The sequence below is a fragment of the Arvicola amphibius genome, chromosome 1, assembly GCF_903992535.2.
Source record: "Arvicola amphibius chromosome 1, mArvAmp1.2, whole genome shotgun sequence".
Classification (NCBI taxonomy): Eukaryota; Metazoa; Chordata; class Mammalia; order Rodentia; family Cricetidae; genus Arvicola; species Arvicola amphibius.
The window spans coordinates 147,910,034-147,928,042 of NC_052047.1; the positions used below are offsets into that span (position 1 = coordinate 147,910,034).

Below are 18,009 nucleotides of genomic sequence, written 5' to 3' on the forward strand. Positions count from 1 at the left end.
TCAGCTGCTCAGGCGTGGCAGCTCCTTCACCTGCTGAGCCACCTCACAGCCCATGTATATTGTTTTTAGTGGGAGACTGGAGAGTTTGAAAGCTTTTGGCCAAGGTTTGTGTTGAAATCATGGCAGAGAATGTCCAAAACATCTTGAGGGCAGGGAGGGCGGGGTTGCACAGCCCGAATGTCCTAATGTTATGAGTTGTATGATTAAGCATGACTAACTTGGTAAATTTTGCCTTAGGTATACTTTACCACAATATAAAGGCTTTGCCTGGGTCATAGGGAAGTCTAAGGAAGATAGTTTAGGTAATTTGGATGAACTGAGATCCGCCTTCAGCCCCCTTCCCGTAAACAGCACTAGGCAGCGGGGGCTCCACGGAGCTTTGTGCTCTTGTTGCACACTTGCTCACTTTCCTGCCATCTGTGCACATGTCACCTATGAAGAGCCTCCACTGTCACTCTGCTCTCGGCACCAATGTGTGTGTCTGCCCTAGGAGACAGGGAAACTGGGGATCCAGAGGTGGGATCGCCTGTCCAAGGCCCACGTAGCTCTTGTCTCTGCCCTCTAGAATCCCGCTGAGGGAAAAACTTTAAATTAGAAACAGTGGCTGTAATCCTGGGACTTGAAAGGCTGAGGCAGGAGGATTCCCTCTAGCTTGTGGCCAGCCGTGGCTACTGAATACTACCATGCCTCAACATTCCCATCCAGAGAGTCATGGTGACACGGGCTCGTAACCCCAGGCCCTGGGAAGCGGAGGCAAGAGGTTCCAAAGTCCAAGGAGTTTGAGGACAGCCTGGGCTAATGAGACTGAGTCTCAGGAAAAAAGACAAACAAACAAATACAAGTTCACTGTAACTAAATACGGGATGATGCTTTATGACAGCACTGGGAACAGAAGCCTGGCAGGCAGGGAGACCTCCCAGAGGAAGAGGCCACTACCTGAAACTGGATGGACAGCGAGCCAGGCTGGCAAGGGCAGGACTCACAGATTCATCCTCTCTCTCCACAGTCTTCCTGTCTGCTGGCCTCGGGGTACTTGCTCCCCCAGAGACCTACCCCCCACCTGTGACCAGCACCAGCTGGGAGCCCCGGCTGGGGATGTCATTCCCATCAGGTTCAGAAGCGCAATCCATGGTGGAGGCCACAGGGCAGGGCCCCAAGAACCCACGTGTGTCCAGTGTGATGGTACAGCTGGAGATGAAGCCCCTTTGGGAAGAATTCAACCAGCTGGGCACGGAAATGATTGTCACCAAAGCGGGAAGGTATGGGCATAGACGGTGGGGGCTGGGCAGGGGGTGGGGCCACAGCGAGGCTGAGTGCCTCCCTCCCGCAGGAGGATGTTCCCCACCTTCCAGGTGAAGATCCTGGGCATGGACACCTTGGCTGACTATGCTCTGCTCATGGACTTCATCCCTCTGGATGACAAAAGATACAGGTCTGAGCCCAAGGGCGGACAGGGTGAGGTGCAGCCCTTCTGAGTTCGTGCTAGGGAAACCTAGCCTGGAGCAACAGCCTTTAGGCAGAAGGAAGCCTAGCACAGAGGGAATGGGCTAGCCTAGCACAGAGGGAATGGGCTAGCCTAGCACAGAGGGAGTGGGCTAGCCTGAGGCAGGCACAGGCATGCACACACATACAGACTTAATTTAAAAATGAAGGATACTCACCAGGCAGACTGAGCATGCGGGGTCAGGATCACCCTCTTCACCATTGTCTTGGTCAGACTTGGCACCGACCAGGACAGGGACAGCCCCTGACGTCTCAATCGGCTCCCCCAGGTACGCCTTCCACAGCTCTGCCTGGCTGGTGGCGGGCAAGGCCGATCCTGCCACACCTGGCAGGGTGCACTTCCATCCTGACTCACCAGCCAAGGGCGCCCAGTGGATGCGTCAGATCGTGTCCTTTGACAAACTCAAGCTGACCAACAACCTGATGGACGACAATGGCCATGTGAGGCACAAGCCACTAAGCCATCACGGGGAGGGCCTGTGGCAGCTGTAGCAGGGCAGCACTCGGGTTGGGGGGAGCCTGGAGCTAGCAGAGCTGATGTGGTATTTGAATGGGTATCTGAAGGAAGAGAGGGAGGAAGGGAAGGTGCTGAAGGAAGCTGTTTGAAGCCTAGGAGACATCCTGAGCACAGGTCCTGAGGCCAGACAATATGGAGTGAGTCGGGAGACTCCCAGTACGGCTGAGGTGAAAAGACCCTAAGGGAAGTGGCGGGTAGGCTGTCGCGGGGCCAAGTGCCGAGTGAGATCCGTGGCGTTTACTCTCTGTGGATGGGAGCTATAGAGGATTTAGAGCGAGTTCATGTGTCTTGCCCAGCTTCTGTGTGGAGACGGGGCAGGACAGGATGGGGAGGCAGGGAGGCCAGCTGAAAGATGCCTGGGGCTGGTTAGTACGGTGGTTGGAGAGGTAGTTCAAAGGCAAAGAACAGGTGGGCCATGGACAAGAAGGGGCAGAGTCTTGGGCCCAGGGAGGGCAGTGTACTAGCTCTACCCCTGCACTCGGCTCCCACCTTCCTACAGATCATTCTCAACTCCATGCACCGTTACCAGCCCCGTTTCCACGTGGTCTTCGTGGACCCACGCAAGGATAGCGCCCGCTACGCCCAGGAAAACTTCAAGTCGTTTGTCTTCACGGAGACCCAGTTCACAGCTGTGACAGCTTATCAGAACCACCGGGTGGGTCACGCCAGAACTCCCGCGGACCACCCTTCTCTGAGGGGTGGAGACTGAGGCTGGCGATTCCTCCTGCCCACTGGGCATCTGCCTGCATGGCAGCTCTGGAGGTCCTGGGCCAAGGGGGTCTGGGTGGGTGACTGGGAGTTCCCAAGGGACAAAATGCCTAAGTGTGGGCTCTTGGGGGCCCAAACGGCTGGGGGCCAGCCTGTAACTAAACTTTCTCTCTGTAGATCACACAGCTGAAAATTGCCAGCAACCCCTTTGCCAAAGGCTTCAGAGAGAGCGACCTGGACTCATGGTACTGTCTCACATGTGTCTTCTTGCTCTAAGCCCAGCCCTGGCCCCAGGATCCACCCAGGCAGCTCCTAAGGCCTTCACTCCTGACCTGTTTCACGGTTATGTCCTCTGGTTTGCCATGGGATCCCCATCAGACTCTGACCATAATATCGGGGGTGGGGCTCCCCTTGACCTCCTGCCCCATTCCTGCTTGTCCTATCTTCAGGCCTGTGTCCCCAAGACCACTGCTCAGCATTGCAGCCCGGAGTCGTAACAACTTTGGTCCCTGCCTCCTCAAGGGTTTGGCAGAACGAGAGAAAGGTGAGGACCCAGCCCAAACATGATGACAGGCACACAGGTCTCCAGGAAGGGGCTTCACCATGATCAGCAATACCCCACCCTCACCCTCACCCCTACCTATGCAGAAAGGGCCAGGGCAGAGAGAGCAGGGCAGGGTAAGGTATAGAGCACAGGAGGGATGCCTGGTGGGTTTCCTGGAGGAGGTGGATCCCAAGCTGGGCATCGGAGATGGAAGGCCATCTTGGGACTGGGAGAGGGTATTTGGATAGAGGAGAAGCTAAGGAAGAAAGTTCAAGCAGAGACGAGAACAAGAAGAAATACTGAAGCACGTCAAGATGGACGAACAGGGACAAGGCAGACAGGACAGGTCTCAGTATTAGGACTGGGCTTACAAGGGGAAATCTGTGAACCACTTAAACCATTTCCTCCTTCAGAAGCCAGTAAAGCTTCAGCTTCCAACTCCAGGACCCCTACCCAGCCGCACCATCAGCTGCTGCCTGCCCCAGAGGTCTTGCTGGCCCCTGCCACCTACAGGCCTTTCCCTTACCAGGACCTGTACCCTGGAGCCCCTGGCCACGTCGGATTCCGAAGGGCTCGGCTGGCACCGTACCCTCTCCCCAACATCAGTCCTGATGGAGATCAGGAAGACCCAACCCTCCCAGCCAAGCTGGGGCTCCTGTCCTCCTCCTCTGCCTTGTTCTTGGAACCTAGTCAACACTCCCAGTGATGGCCAAGTGCTTTTTGTGCCCCACTCTCCTATCCTCCTCTGTAAGACATCTTCTAAGGAAACCCTGAAGGCAGTGGTTCCTGCCTCAAAGTCAGTCTGGGGCCTCCAATCTTGGAATCAGGACTCCTACTCAGAAGCCCTGAATCCTGACCCCCTGCCTCAAAAATGACTTCTCTAAATCCTGTTTCAGTTGTACTTCCCCCACATTAAACTGCTTGACACTGGGAGTCAGAGCACTCTGTCCACAGGAACTCCCAGACAAGACGGTCCCATCCATCACCTTTGTAGGTATCCAAGGCTGGACCCAGGAGCACGGGGTGATGGTAACACTGATGACACCAGCAAGGCTGCACTTAGTGTGTCCCCTACTTTGTGCACCTATATAAGGACGTAACCGGCTCAGAGAGGCTTTTGCTCACGGTCACACAGCAAAGTACATCTGACACCCGTTACTCCACTTAAAAGCTGTGCGCCAAGGCTGGTCCTGAAGGCTAGAGGCCATAGAGGGGTGCTTAATATGACTGGTAGGGATCACACAGGCCAGGGTAGGGACGGGTGTAGACTGGAGAGCCAATCAAGGCCGGAGGGTAAAGTCCAGGCGGATAGGGGCTGGATTCCTGCTCGACAGACGCTGGTGGGATAAGGCTGGGGGAGTGGGCGCCCCAGGGAACCGGAGGACTCCGACTTTGCTTAACCGGGAGCGAGACCTTCTGGAAAGCACCAACACTTGCAGGAGCGAGAGACAAGGAACCCAGCAGATCTTCACCAGCCAGACATCTCAACTCCCGAATCTGTCAATTCAGGTCACCCAAGCGTTCCGGAAACACAAAGACCAAAACAACCCGGTTGCACTGATAGGGAAGTCACGCCCCCGGAAAGAAACTCAAGTCAGGGGGCCCACTTTTCCGGACACGCCTCCACTGGCTCTGGGCCAGGTCTTTCCCTAACGTGGTGCTCTGGTCCCGGTACACAAAACCGGTTTTGCCCTCACCTAGCAAGCCCCTCCTCAGATGCCCCACCCCATCACCTCTGCTGTCCAATAGCATCTGACCCCGCCTTCTAGCCCCTGTATGCCCTGCCCCCGAAGGCCTCCGAGGCTCCACCCCAGCACTGCCCGGTTCGCCTCCGAAGCCCTGCTGGAGCAGGCCCCGTCCCGCCGGCCTCTGAAGCCTTGCTCGGGCAATCCCGGACCGATCCAATTCCCGACTCCACCCGAGGCCCCGCCCCAGCAGACACACACGCTTCCGACCGGCCCTGAGTCTCCGCCCCTCAGTCCCCAGCAACGCCCCCTTCCGGGTCTCGCTTGGTTCCCGGCTCCGCGCGGGCGGGCGCGCTCCTCGTCCCGGTCATCTGGGACATGCTGCCTGATTGCCTGTCCGCCGAGGGCGAGCGGCGCTGCCGGCAGCTGCTAGCGGGAACCACTGCCCGGCTACGCTCGCGGCCCGCGGCGGCCGCGGTGCTCGTGCCGCTGTGCCTGGTGCGCGGTGTCCCAGCGCTGCTCTACACGCTGCGCTCCAGCCGCCTGCGCGGGAGGCACAAGGGGCAAGTCAGGTACGCCGGCCCCCGGCGCACTACCTGCGGCCCGTACAGCCCGCTGAATTTTTCCCTTCAAAAACTGGACTCTGCTCCTTATCGGGAACTGGAGGGAGGCCGTCCGGGGTTCCCCTTCTTTGGCTTCGCCCTCAGCAGAATTGAGAACACTTCTGGGTCAAAGTCTGTACCACTGGGACACAATAGGCAGACTTGGGGTGTCGGAGCAGCAGGATAGCCTTGTCCTGCTGCCGACCTCATGCCCTAACCTGCATCTCCAGTGCCTCCCCTCGCCCCCTTACTCTAATGATACAGTGAGATAAACTGCCCCCTGAAGGCCTGTGGTCCCAAGACTCTCTCTCCTCATTTAGTTTCCCAGGCGGTAAGTGTGACCCCGACGACCAAGATGTAATACATACGGCCCTTCGGGAGACTCAGGAAGAGCTGGGTCTAGAAGTGCCCAAGGAGCACGTTTGGGGTGTCTTGCAGCCTGTGTATGACCCGGTGAGCCACCTCATCTTGTCACGCTATGTACCCCAAGTGAAGGGTGAGCCTGCCCTGCTCAGGGTCCAAGGAAGGCGTGCATCTGGGCTTGAATGGCAAGTGGGTGTTTTCAGGGTAGTACCGGTGAGGGCAGAGGGTTAAAACGCTTCGACCCTGTAATCAGGCAGCATGGCAAGAAGCCAAGGAAAAGGACTGGAGGTCTGGGCTATGACTACCCAAGGCCTCTGAATGACAGCGGGTCTGCCTCTGAGGTTTGCTTCTCCTGACTTCTCACCCTCCTCCTACCCCAGGGAAAGGCAACTGTAGTTCCTGTGCTTGCCAACGTGGGCCCATTGGATCTGCAGAGCCTCAGGCCCAACCCTGAGGAGGTGAATGGGGGGTACTGGGGAGTTGGGATGTCCCACCGGGAGATTCAGAGGCAGTCCTCTGCCCACCCTCTCCTTGTCTCCTGCCCACAGGTGGATGAGGTGTTTGAGCTGTCTCTGGCCCACCTGCTGCAGACACAGAACCAGGGGTATACCCACTTCTGCCAGGGCGGCCACTTCCGCTACACAATGCCTGTCTTCTTGAATGGACCACACCGTGTCTGGGGCCTCACAGCTATCATCACTGAGTTCACCCTGAAGTTGCTGGCCCCTGACATCTACCAGCCCTACCTAGTTGTCCCTGAGCTGCCCAGGAGTTGAGGCCTGGCCTTTAAGTGCCTCTGTTTTCCTTTGACCAGGCTACACCAGAGCTGATTAAAAGTCTTTGACAATTCTCCCTCAGCATCTTCTGTGTGGAACATGAAAAAGCAGGGCATGGTGGCACACCCTTGGAATTCCAGCACTGGGGGAACAGTTAGGTGGATCTCTTGAGGCTGCTGGCCCGCCTGGATAGGCTACTTAGTGAGAACCAGACCAAATGAAAGACCCTGTTTCAAAAAAACAAGATGGGGCTGGTGAGACAGCTGGATGGGTAAAGGCACCTGCCACAAAGCCTGACGACCAGTGTCTGACTTGGGGACCCACATGGTGGAAGGAGAGAACCAGCTCCTGCGAGTTGCCCTCTGACCTCCACATGCATGCTCACATACGTGTATGGATAGAGGTACACAGAATAAATGTTTAAAACATGGAAGAAGAAAAGCATGTGGCTTACCCTTGTAATGCCTGCACAGTGGAGGCAGAGACTGGCGGATGGAGAATTCAAGGTCCCTTTGCACTTGGGTTACATATTGAGACTTTGTCCCAGAAACCAATAAATTGTTGGGTTTTAGAAGGGGAAGGGATGCTGGAGCTACTGTCAGTGAGATCCCCTGCCAGGAACACCTCAACGAAGTGACGAATTGCCAGGGCAGAGGCCGGTCTAAGTAGAAGGTACTGCCTAAGCGGTGGAAGAGAAGAGATCATGGAGATGATGAAGTGATAGGCCAGGCCACACAGAGGGCCACTGTAGGACAAGGGGCAGACTTGGTAGGGAGACAAAGGGGCATGACTGCTTTGACTGTGTCCCAGCCAGGGGACAGGGCTGGAATGTGGTGTGATCTGTAGCTGGTTTCCTCAAGGGAACTAGAATGCAGGGCCTTACCAGCTGCTGTACCCGCTTCTTCCACAGAAGCCTCTCCATCCTTGCACACCTCCACAGTCCCCTCTCTTCATCCCCCACATTCCTGCCCTTCTCACCTATTTCCTTTCCCACCTACCCCCAACACACCCCCTTTGTCACCTCTAGCCCTGCAGCCTCCTTACCCAGCAGCAGGACCACATGACAGTGGCAAAAATAGCTCCATCTGACAGAGTGTGAATGGAGGGGCAGAGGCAGTAGACAAGGCTGGGCTGCTAGCTCTAGAGAAGGGCCCTTGGGCAGTGTGGGCACCTGACCCCCACCCCTGCTCAGTCACACACTTGCTCGGATGGGTCACTTTAGTCTCGGGTTCTGTTGCCCTAAGCATACACCAGAGCCAGCAGCAGCAGAGCAGACACGGCTGTCAGAGGTAAGGCCCCAGAGGGCTGACCCCAGCCTTGACCTCCAGTAGAGCTCCCAGTCCTTCCCTTTCAGTCCCCCCGAGCAACCTTGCTGATGTCTCTTTATTCCAGCTTGGTGGCTAGGTGTGTGCCCAGTGTCTCCGGTAGGTGAGAGCTTCTCCGAGTCTCTATGTCTGAGCCACCATGGCATGTGCAGGGCCAGCTGGTGGGCGGCAGCGGGTGAGCATGCAGGAACACATGGCTATTGACGTGAGCCCCGGCCCCATACAGCCCATCCGCCTCATTTCTGACTACTTCCCACACTTCTACCCCTTCCTGGAGCCGGTGCTGCGTGCACCAGGCTCACAGGCTATGCTGGCCCCGGCCATCCACTCTGCATCCCACCAGCAGCCCAACCCAGAGCCAGAAGACTCGGATGACAGCAGTGAGTAGGGGAAACAATGAGGGGATGCCATGTGGGACAGGTGGGTACAGGTGACCATGCCTGCCACTTGCCACCTTAGCTGCCCTGGGTACCCTGGAGTTCACACTTCTCTTTGATGCGGACAACAGCACCCTGCACTGCACAGCTCATCGTGCCAAGGTGAGGATGGAGGCAGAGTTTCTGGGATGGGACAAGCCACAGGCCTCTACATTCATTTTCTGTTTCCAGGGCCTCAAGCCACCAGCCTCGGGCTCTGTGGACACCTATGTCAAAGCCAACTTGCTGCCGGGGGCCATCAAGGTAAGGGTAAGATCTAGGCCCCTTAGATAGCAGGACCAGCTTGGGTACCCATGGATCCTGCTTCGCCACTAGTCCAAGAACTAAGTCTCAGTTGCAAGGATCCAAGAGTCAAGGCAGGAGGCCAGGAGGATGCCTGACCTCCCTGCCTGGCTCCAGGCCAGCCAGCTTCGGACACGTACTGTTCGAGGAACCAGGGGACCTGTCTGGGAGGAGACGCTCACCTATCATGGCTTTACTTACCAGGATGCTGGACGGAAGACCCTGAGGTGAGGACTCAGATCAGGCCACCGGTAGGGAGGCAGGGGGTGGGGCTCATATGACCAGGAGTGACCTGGTTGGCCACTAGGTTATGTGTGTGTGAAGACTCACGACTGCGGCGGCGACGTGCACCCCCCTTAGGGGAGCTACGAGTGCCCCTGAGGAAGCTAGTGCCAAACGAAGCCAGGAGCTTTGACATTTGTCTGGAGAAGCGGAGGCTGGTGAGTAGAGTTGGGGCTCAGGTTGGGTCCACAGGGCCAAATTCTATGTAATGAAAATGGGGTAAGGGACCTGGACAATATCTACTGAAGTGACCAAGGGTTTTGCTTTTTCAGACCAAGAGGCCCAAGAGTCTGGACACAGCCCGTGGGATGTCTCTGTATGAAGAGGTAGGAGAGCCGGGCGGTGGTGGCGCACGCTTTTAATCCCAGCACTCGGGAGGCAGAGGCAGGCGGATCTCTGTGAGTTCGAGGCCAACCTGGTCTACAAGAGCTAGTTCCAGGACAGGCTCTAAAAAAAAGCTGCAGAGAAACCCTGTCTCGAAAAACCAAAAAAAAAAAAAAAGAGGTAGGAGAACTTGACCGAGCAGGTATGGAGACAGACAGGCCCAGGCTGGGATCAGAGGCTGGGAGGAATTTGAGTCCATCTCTCTCTTAAGTTCTCCGAGTCCTCAAGAACTGGGTAGGCAGGGTGACGATGACTCTTTTGCTAGGGTAGCCTGGAGATGAGGAACCCTAGGAAGGACCTGCAGAGTTCTCAGAAGGTAGGTAGGCAGAGAACCAACAATCCAGAGGCAGAGCCTGAAAGGTGGTATTTGTGACCAGAGGTGGGAGGACTGGCTAGGATAGAACAAGCTTGTCTGCCACTAGTGTCCGCTCTGGGGATACCTCTGGGTGTTCCTGTCAGGAGGCAGTGAAGGTAACCCCACAGCCTGGTAGGAAGGGCATCTACAAGGCTGGAGGCAGGCCTTCCAGCTGCTCCTGTCAACAGAGTAGGTGCCCTGCCCACTAGTGGAGGCCCAGATTTTGCAGCTGATTAGCTAACCCCAAGCCTTTGAGTTCCACATAGTGGATATCACTAAGAACCCCCAAACAGTCTGCCGATCCCAGAGCCCATGTGCAGTTGTGCCCTGGCACATGGAAGCTGAGGCCATACACTCCTGCATTACTGAGCACTGCCAATGATAAAAGTCTAGATCTCTGCCATCAATTCTACCCCAAGATGGGAAAGAAGGCTTGATTACCCAGGCCATCATCCTAGCTGGGGCGCTCCAATGTCTAAAGAATGTGGCAAAGGACATTCATAACATGGTCAGCCAGGCAGTGGTTGTGGAGGTGGGCTTAAGAGGTAAGAGACCTGTCTCTCTATCTCCCAGAGCTACTTCCATTGCAAGGGAACAAGCCACTTAGAAAGCTCCTGGTTTTGACATGTCACATGCATGGCTGTCAGTTCTCCTACTGACAGACATGTGAGCAGCAAGCCCCCGCCTTTCTTGGGCATTGGAGGGTCCAGATCTCTGAGTGCCACTGTAAGGTCTCTTCTGGGAACGGGGGAAATGGCTGTTTAGGGAAATACACCTGATGGCCTGGTTTTCTACAGCATCTGTGCTCCCACAGTGGGGCCCGGCTGCTACAGGTGGCAGGCTTCAGACAGGACAGGGTCTGACTGTAGCTTGCATCTCCAGGAGGAGATGGAGGCAGAAGTGTCTGGGGAGGAACGTGGGCGCATCCTCCTGTCCCTATGCTACAGCTCCCAGCGTGGTGGCCTGCTGGTGGGTGTGCTGCGCTGTGCCCACCTGGCCCCCATGGATGCCAATGGCTACTCGGACCCCTTTGTCCGCCTGTGAGTAGAAACAGACAGGTGGGCATGGAGAATGAGAGAGAAAACCTTTGGTTCTGCAGGGGCACACCTGACAAGCCCATCTCTCCTAGTTTCTTGCATCCAGGTTCTGGGAAGAGATCCAAATACAAGACCAGTGTTCGGAGAAAGACCCTGAACCCTGAGTTCAATGAGGTGGGTCACAGCTGGGCAGTAAGTGTGGTCATGGTTTAACAAACCAGGCCCTGCCTGAGCCCGTTTCTAAAGCAGCAAAGAACTCACGTCTTTCCTGTCCCTTTCCCTACAGGAATTCTTTTACGCAGGTCATAGGGAGGAGTTGGCTCAGAAGGCACTGCTGGTGTCAGTGTGGGACTACGACCTGGGCACAGCTGATGACTTCATCGGTGAGCAGCAACACAGGGTGCTGGGTGGGGGGGTCTCACAAGCCTCTGCTGGCTACTGACCCATCCCTCGGCAGGTGGGGTACAACTGAGTAACAGAGCCAGTGGGGAACGCCTTCGCCACTGGCGTGAGTGCCTGAGCCGCAGTGACCGCCGGCTGGAACTGTGGCACCTGCTGGACAGTGTGCCCCCGCAACTTGGCGACTAGCCAGCACAGAACCCTGCTTGCAGCCTCTTCAGGGGCCAAGATGTTGCTGCAGCTGGAAAGAGCTGTAGGTTGGCCCTACCTGCTGTGCCCATTCCTGTCTCCTTCAGTCACCCTACCTCCAAACACAACGCAAAATAAACATCCGCTTCTGCCAGCCAGGTGCCTGGCCTTTCTGTAGGAACACCTGCCTCTTCTCTGCCTGCCTCACAGAGCAGACCAGGCCCATACTCTCCTGTCTCTTAGCATTTAGAGCAGTGGTTCTCAACCTTCCTAACGGTGCAACCCTTTGATGTAGTTCCTTATGTTCTCGTAACCCCCAACTTCTAACTGTAACTTTGCTACTGTTATGAGTCATAATGGAAATATCTAATATGTGACCCCCCAAAACGGCCAAGACCCACAGGCTGAGAAGCACTGCCTTAGAGGCTCACGACTGGGCACATAGCTCAGTGGCAGCATGCTCACCCAGCATGCCCTCAGGCCTGGGATGGATCCCCTAGTGTCATAAAAAGAAAAGTAGGCCAAGCCCAGCCTTCACCTCCCTGTCCCATCCTGCTTCTCTGGCCCAGTGAGGGAGCAAACCTCCACAAGTGGATGGGGGTAGAGGGTGAAAAGCACAGCCACAGACAAGCTGTGATCGGAGAGCAGGCAGCACTTGTTTATTGTCCAGCTTCCCAAAGGGATGTGAAATTTGGAGGCCAGGGTACAGCTCAGAAGGCTGCCTGCCGGGCCGGGTGCTGCTGAGCAAACCGTTGCATTCGCTCCTCAAGCTCTGGCCGGAAGTGTCGGATCAGACCCTGGGAAGGAGAGGGAGGCACTGCATGAACCAGAATTCCAAATTCCCAAAGCTCTGGAGTCTTAATGCCCCCACCATAGTGTGGCACAGCAGGGCAGTGTGTACCTGTACTGGCCATGCAGCCCCATCACCCAGAGCACAAATGGTGTGGCCCTCTATCTGCTTGCTGATCTCCCAGAGGGAGTCAATCTCAGCTGGCCGGGCATCCCCCTTCACAAAGCGGGCCATCACTTTGTTCATCCAGTCAACACCTGCAACAGAGCAGCAAGAGGGGCCTGAGGCTCTCCCACCAGGGAGGGGGACAACACTCAAAGGGTGCAGGCCTCATGGCAGATTAAGAACAGCCCAGCAACCAAACCCCAGCCTTTCCGGGAAGCTCACCCTCACGGCATGGGGTACACTGGCCACAGCTCTCATGCTTGTAGAACTCAATGAGACGAGCGATGGCTTTCACAATGTCTGTCTAGGAGACAAGAAGCAATGTGCAGACACCTTGGCCTCCCACAAAACCTCTAACCTGGGTTCTAGTGTTCTGGCCTACACTCTCCCACTGTACTGGGATCTCAGGCTGCAAGGATTGGTAGGGTAGGGAGTAATGCCCAGGCTGGCAGTAGAATTGTGGGGCATGGAGCTATTACCGAGCGATCCATGACAATCACCGCAGCTGTGCCCAGGCCTGTCTGTGCTTGCACCAGTGCATCAAAGTCCATAAGCACTGTCTCACACACAGATTTGGGGATCAGTGGAGTGGATGAGCCACCAGGAATCACAGCAAGGAGGTTGTCCCAGCCGCCGGTGACACCACCTGTGGCAATTCCCAAAAGAATTACCATGGGTAAGCCTGGCACACCCGCCTAGACTTAAAGACAGGACCAATGTCAGCCCTGAACTGAGTCCCGCTCCTGAGTTTCCCCCGTGCCACCTCCTAGCACCTTGCCCCTTCTGGCTGGTCCCCAGGCTTACCAGCATGCTTCTCAATCAGCTCCTTCAGTGGCACAGACATCTCCTCCTCCACAGTGCAGGGGTGGTTGACATGGCCAGAGATGTTGAACAGTTTGGTACCCGAGTTGCGTTCTCGGCCAAAGCCAGCAAACCAGGTGCCCCCACGACGGCAGATGGTTGGGGACACAGCCACTGTCTCCACATTGGCCACAGTTGTGGGGCATCCAAATACCCCTTTAAGAAAATGAAAAAGAGATCGGTGACTGGTGGCTTCCCAGGAAAGGGAACAATTTTGTTTTGTTTTGTTTTTCCAAGACAGGGTTTCTTTGTGCAGCCCCAGCTGTCTTGGAACTTGCTCTGTAGATCAGGTTGGCCTTGAACTCAGACATCCCTGTCTGCCTCTGCGTATGCCACCACTGCCTGGCTAGGAACATGTTTCTTGCAGTGAGATGTTTCCTGCCCTGGTCTTGTGGCAGTTCCCACTCTTGTCTCCTCAGCACTCTTGCCCACACTGCTCTCCAGTCCAGGGGAGCTCATCTGCTCACCACCACACTCCTAGCTCCTACAGCAGGTACTGTGAGACACAGTCCACGGCTAGCAGGGGACATGGGTGTCTGATGGTGGCACTGGTGGAGCCTGTGTTACTGATACCTTCTCCTATCAATCGGTCCTCCCCTCCAAAGGGCACAGAGAAATATCGTAAGAACCACCCAGGGGGCCCCTGGTCAGATCCAGGATCTCACAAGGTCTTACCCACGTCTGCTGGGAAGGGTGGCTTCAGGCGTGGCTTTCCCTGCTTGCCCTCAATGGACTCAATGAGTGCTGTCTCCTCTCCACAGATGTAGGCCCCAGCCCCGCGCACCACAAACACGTCAAAATCATAGTCAGAGCCACAGGCATTCTTACCAATCAGACCTGCTTCATAGGCCTCTCGGATAGCTACCTGTGGGACAAAGTGTGAGTTCCCCAGCCCCACCACACTCCAAGAGTCAGCCTCTAATCCAGGGACCATGGAATCCTTAAAGACTACCTAAATCAACCTTTGGAGCACAAAGGAAGACGTATGGGGCCATGCCCTGTTGCTGATGTAAGCAGAAATGGATACCCCACCCCAGGCTGGACCAGAGACTAGTGCTACCATCTAAGAACAGCTGTGCCAGGAAAAGGAGCACGAGAGGGATGCATGCATTGTCGGCCAATACCCATGTGCTCACCTGCAGATTAGAGGCCTCATTGTAGAATTCCCCTCGGATGTAGATGTAGGCAGCCCGGGCGCCCATGGCTCGGCCTCCCACCAGGCAGCCCTCCACCAGCTTATGAGGGTCATGGCGCATGATCTCTCGGTCCTTACAGGTTCCTGGCTCCCCCTCATCAGCATTCACCACCAGGTACTTGGGCCTGTGGGGTCCTGAACATCAGTCAGGCTACAGACATACCAGGACCCAGCACTCAACCAAACTCCATTCCTTGTGTACCCAGAGAAGCCTCAAAAAAGCTGATCCTCTCTGCCCTAGCTGAGGTTCTTGGCCTCATTCCAATGACAGCCCAGTCCATCTTTGGCCAGGTATGTCCACAAGACATCTCTCCCTGTGCCTTCCCTTCCGAGTCAGCTCCTGGTCATAACAACTCTTCTCCAACCTCCACCACAGCCCAGAGACCAACAGGAGGTAGAGCAGCTGACTTTTAAAAAAAAGAAAAAAAGAAAAGAAAAATGGGTTGGGTGTGGTGGCCCACACCTTTAATCCTGGTACTTTTCTTTTTTTTGTTTATTTTTTGAGACAGGGTTTCTCTGCAGCTTTGGAGCCTGTCCTGGAACTCACTCTGTAGACCAGGCTGGCCTTGAACTCACAGAGATCTGCCTGTTTCTGCCTCCTGAGTGCTGGGATTAAAGGCGTGCACCAGCACTGACTGACTATCCCAGTACTCTTGAGTCAGAGGCCAGTCTGGTCTACAAAGCAGGTGCCAGGACAGCCAGGGCTATACAAAAAAGTCCTGTCTGGACAGCCCATGACTCACCGCTATGATCTGCACTCTAAGTGTCAACTGAAGCTACAGGTCAAAAGCTGAACCAGCATTATCTTTCTATTCCCACATATCATATTCAGGCATGAAAAAAGAAACTTCAGATTCGAAAGGACTAGATTCCGCAGAGCTCAACAATAATAAGGCCTGCCTGAATCAAAATCTTGTTTGGATTTTAGACTCTTCAGTCCCTGCTGAGGAAATCCGGAGATCTCTTAAGTTCTGCCTAACTGCTTACAGTCTGCTAAGTCCCCCAGAATCGCTCCCAAAGTCCAGTGCTCCAGCAGCGCCCAGCCTGTCCTACAACCACATCTCAGGGTACTCCCCGCAAACCTGCCATCTGAGGGCTTATTCATGAAGCTCCACTTGAGGCCGGTGGGAAAGCCAGCACCACCACGGCCCCGTAAGCCAGATGTCTTGATCTCACCGAGGATCCAGTCAGGCCCTTTCAGCAGGATCTCTTTTGTCTTGTACCAGTCACCCCGACTCTGGGCACCTTTCAACCTGGAAAGAGTAGGAAAGGATATAAGGGAGAGGCCTGCTAAGGGACCCAGCAGTCCAAGGGTCCTGTCTCACCTCCAGTCATGGCGACCATACAGGTTGGTGAAGATCCGGTCTTCATCCTTCAGCGACCCAAATGAGGTTTTCTTGGGTGCTGTCTGGAGAGACAGAAGGTCAGGAGGTGGCCCAGCAGAGCTCTGTGGCCACGAGGGGTTGGGTAGACGCTTCAGCTTCTTGGACCCTCCAGAATAGGAGGGGCTGGGCCACAGACGGGGTGAAGGCTTCAGACTCTTTCAAGCGTCACAGCTACCTGTCATCGCTACCTATTTCAGGGCTTCCTGCTTAGAAGTTACCGGGCTAAACATTCCACACCTCACCTCAACTCACCCAGGTAGCAATCCTGAGGTAGGAATCCTTTCCTCCATTTTACAAAGGAGGAATCGGAGGCCCTGAGCAAAAGGAACGGTCATAAAGCTAAAAGCAGATGGCCCCTGCTGAGCCCATGTCATGCTTCAACTACGAGATCAACACTGCTTCCCCAAGTCCAGCATGTATTTGTCTGGAGGGGTCTGACATCCCTGCTAAGGAGGTAAACTGTGTTCACTGAGGGAAACGAAATGCCTCACTGGGGACGGGACACAAAAGGGATGTGGGGCCTACCTGGGATAAAGTGGAGATGTATGGGCTGGAATGGGTCATGACAGTAGAAAGTGGCCAGACTTCCAGTCTCGCCTCCTTAAAAGTACTTCTCAGGTGTTGTGGTGGATGCCTGTGGTCCTAAGAGCACCCCGGGACGCTGATAAGAGCATCATCACTAGTATAAATACAGCTTGGACTATAAAGTGAGCTCCTATCTCTTAACGCAAACAAAAACCACAAAAGCGCTTCCTGGCCACTACAGGAAGCAGAACACTAGCGGGGGATGAGGATATATCCATCCTCTCCAAAGCTGTTTTCTGCATTTGCAAATGGGGAATGACCCCGATACCCGGCAAGGCTGCGTGAAAGAAATAACAGACCTTGATGCCTCAAACCCCGCAAACCCTCACGCTAGGACGAGATTGCTAAATAAAAGAAGCTGGACCAGAGAGCCCTGGGTCGGGACCGTTCGTTTTTATCCAGGTTGAGCTGCAGCCCGAAGAGAAGGAGCGCGCTGCGCGCACACCCAGGCCTGAACCAGGAAGGGCCTCACCGTGCCGCTGCTGAAACGCACAGATACCCGCACGGGAAGCGACCCGCCGAGAAGTTGCCGTGCCGCTAGCATCGTGGAACCCAGGCGGGTCACCTCCCGCTGTCACCTTCACAGCTCCTGGCGCGGGACAGGCGCGAGAGAAACGCACAGGTGGGGGCGCACAGGAAGTGCGTCACATGCCTCTCAACCAGCAACGCGTTCACGCGCCGTCCCCGCGCCTTCACGCTCTGCCATTGGCCCCGCCTACCAAGAGGGCGTGGACACGGGGGCCGTAAATTTACTCTGGTGCTGGGCCTTCTGGGAGATGTAGTCCACCTGCCCCAGCCCCTCCTTCCTTGGAGACCAGTTTCTTTTCCCAAGTAAACAAGGCTCCGGTGTCGCCCTCTGCTGGATCCCGAGTATTCCACTCCCTACAGGCTCTTCGTTTAGTGGATACCTGCTGTATGCACAGATGGACGCTGAGGAGAGAATCAGTGGTGCTAGAGCCGAATCGACCTGATCTGGTCGATTACGCGTACCCAGTCGCTATTGGACTAAGCGCTCCCTCTGGACATCCGTCTGCCTGGGGAAGTGCTTATTTACCACAGAACCGGGTGACACACACACACACACACACACACCACACTCCCTTTGGACATCCGTCTGCCCGGGGAAGTACTTCTTGACTACAGAACCGGGTCACACACACACACACACACACACACACACACACACACACCCCACACGCTCCTTCTGGACATTGTCTGCCTGGGGAACCGGGTGACACACACACCCCCACAAGGCTGACCCTGCTTCTTTGCATTGATCTTCTCGATGCCAGTGTGTCTATAGGCCTTCACTGGGTGTCACATGCTCCAACAGATGCTGCACTGCTTGCCCTCCCTTTCCAGGGTATCCACCCTTGGTGCTTTGGCTCCACACTGCAACCTGATCCCTCCTGTCTTCAGAATCCAACCCCAGATTGGCTCTCAAGGATTCCACCATCCCTTCAGCATGGCCCAAGCCGCTGTTGTCTCTTCCAAGACCCTTTTCTGGGCCTCGCTGGGCATTAGAGCATGAATGTTGCTATCTCCGTCCCCTTATTTTCTCTGTCCTTTTCAATTCCAGAAAGTATTGGGCACTCAATCAACCAATGCTTGTTTTGCTCAGCCTTTTGGGACCTTACTCT

General features: G+C 55.5%; 4 protein-coding genes across 5 annotated transcripts; 3 read left to right on the plus strand and 1 right to left on the minus strand.

Moving 5' to 3' along the window:
• Positions 1 to 873: 873 nt before the first annotated feature.
• Positions 874 to 3,978, plus strand: Tbx10 (T-box transcription factor 10). Its single transcript, XM_038312208.2, has 7 exons — positions 874 to 1,259; positions 1,331 to 1,432; positions 1,773 to 1,944; positions 2,520 to 2,675; positions 2,906 to 2,973; positions 3,178 to 3,272; positions 3,686 to 3,978. The coding sequence occupies exons 1-7, from the start codon at positions 874 to 876 to the stop codon at positions 3,976 to 3,978; spliced, it is 1,272 nt and encodes a 423-aa protein (XP_038168136.2).
• Positions 3,979 to 5,113: 1,135 nt separating this feature from the next.
• Positions 5,114 to 6,772, plus strand: Nudt8 (nudix hydrolase 8). Its single transcript, XM_038332072.2, has 4 exons — positions 5,114 to 5,529; positions 5,880 to 6,012; positions 6,303 to 6,380; positions 6,471 to 6,772. The coding sequence occupies exons 1-4, from the start codon at positions 5,336 to 5,338 to the stop codon at positions 6,696 to 6,698; spliced, it is 633 nt and encodes a 210-aa protein (XP_038188000.1). The 5' UTR covers positions 5,114 to 5,335; the 3' UTR covers positions 6,699 to 6,772.
• A 134-nt stretch (positions 6,773 to 6,906) lies between these two features.
• Positions 6,907 to 11,542, plus strand: LOC119815760 (double C2-like domain-containing protein gamma). 2 transcript variants are annotated; one of them, XM_038332061.2, is made up of 10 exons: positions 6,907 to 8,403; positions 8,483 to 8,562; positions 8,632 to 8,703; positions 8,860 to 8,969; positions 9,050 to 9,182; positions 9,297 to 9,350; positions 10,646 to 10,803; positions 10,893 to 10,974; positions 11,087 to 11,183; positions 11,258 to 11,542. In XM_038332061.2, the coding sequence occupies exons 1-10, from the start codon at positions 8,163 to 8,165 to the stop codon at positions 11,386 to 11,388; spliced, it is 1,158 nt and encodes a 385-aa protein (XP_038187989.1). In that variant the 5' UTR covers positions 6,907 to 8,162; the 3' UTR covers positions 11,389 to 11,542. The 2 variants fall into 2 exon arrangements, with proteins under 2 accessions (XP_038187989.1, XP_038187979.1); XM_038332051.2 differs by having other exon boundaries at positions 8,483 to 8,703.
• Positions 11,543 to 12,025: 483 nt separating this feature from the next.
• Ndufv1 (NADH:ubiquinone oxidoreductase core subunit V1) lies at positions 12,026 to 17,051 on the minus strand. The gene is made up of 10 exons (XM_038331494.2): positions 16,842 to 17,051; positions 15,725 to 15,807; positions 15,482 to 15,652; positions 14,341 to 14,524; positions 13,880 to 14,069; positions 13,148 to 13,360; positions 12,823 to 12,989; positions 12,566 to 12,647; positions 12,290 to 12,435; positions 12,026 to 12,185 (listed from the first exon to the last, which is right to left on the minus strand). Exons 1-10 carry the CDS (start codon positions 16,911 to 16,913, stop codon positions 12,099 to 12,101), a joined length of 1,395 nt encoding a protein of 464 aa, XP_038187422.1. The 5' UTR covers positions 16,914 to 17,051; the 3' UTR covers positions 12,026 to 12,098.
• Between the last annotated feature and the right edge of the window lie 958 nt (positions 17,052 to 18,009).

Bases quoted from the DNA above. Each gene is read 5' to 3' on its own strand.
- Tbx10 (XM_038312208.2), top strand. From the start codon at position 874: ATGACAGCACTGGGAACAGAAGCCTGGCAGGCAGGGAGACCTCCCAGA. The intron at 1,260-1,330 runs GTATGGGCATAG...TCCCTCCCGCAG, and splicing joins ATTGTCACCAAAGCGGGAAG to GAGGATGTTCCCCACCTTCC. The intron at 1,433-1,772 runs GTCTGAGCCCAA...CGGCTCCCCCAG, and splicing joins CTGGATGACAAAAGATACAG to GTACGCCTTCCACAGCTCTG.
- Nudt8 (XM_038332072.2), top strand. From the start codon at position 5,336: ATGCTGCCTGATTGCCTGTCCGCCGAGGGCGAGCGGCGCTGCCGGCAG. The intron at 6,013-6,302 runs GTGAGCCACCTC...CTCCTACCCCAG, and splicing joins TGCAGCCTGTGTATGACCCG to GGAAAGGCAACTGTAGTTCC. The intron at 6,381-6,470 runs GTGAATGGGGGG...TCCTGCCCACAG, and splicing joins TCAGGCCCAACCCTGAGGAG to GTGGATGAGGTGTTTGAGCT.
- LOC119815760 (XM_038332051.2), top strand. From the start codon at position 8,163: ATGGCATGTGCAGGGCCAGCTGGTGGGCGGCAGCGGGTGAGCATGCAG. The intron at 10,804-10,892 runs GTGAGTAGAAAC...CATCTCTCCTAG, and splicing joins TCGGACCCCTTTGTCCGCCT to TTTCTTGCATCCAGGTTCTG. The intron at 11,184-11,257 runs GTGAGCAGCAAC...ATCCCTCGGCAG, and splicing joins CACAGCTGATGACTTCATCG to GTGGGGTACAACTGAGTAAC.
- Ndufv1 (XM_038331494.2), bottom strand. From the start codon at position 16,913: ATGCTAGCGGCACGGCAACTTCTCGGCGGGTCGCTTCCCGTGCGGGTA. The intron at 12,648-12,822 runs GTAATAGCTCCA...CTTGTCTCCTAG, and splicing joins TGATTGTCATGGATCGCTCG to ACAGACATTGTGAAAGCCAT. The intron at 12,186-12,289 runs GTACACACTGCC...TCTCCTTCCCAG, and splicing joins GGGCTGCATGGCCAGTACAG to GGTCTGATCCGACACTTCCG.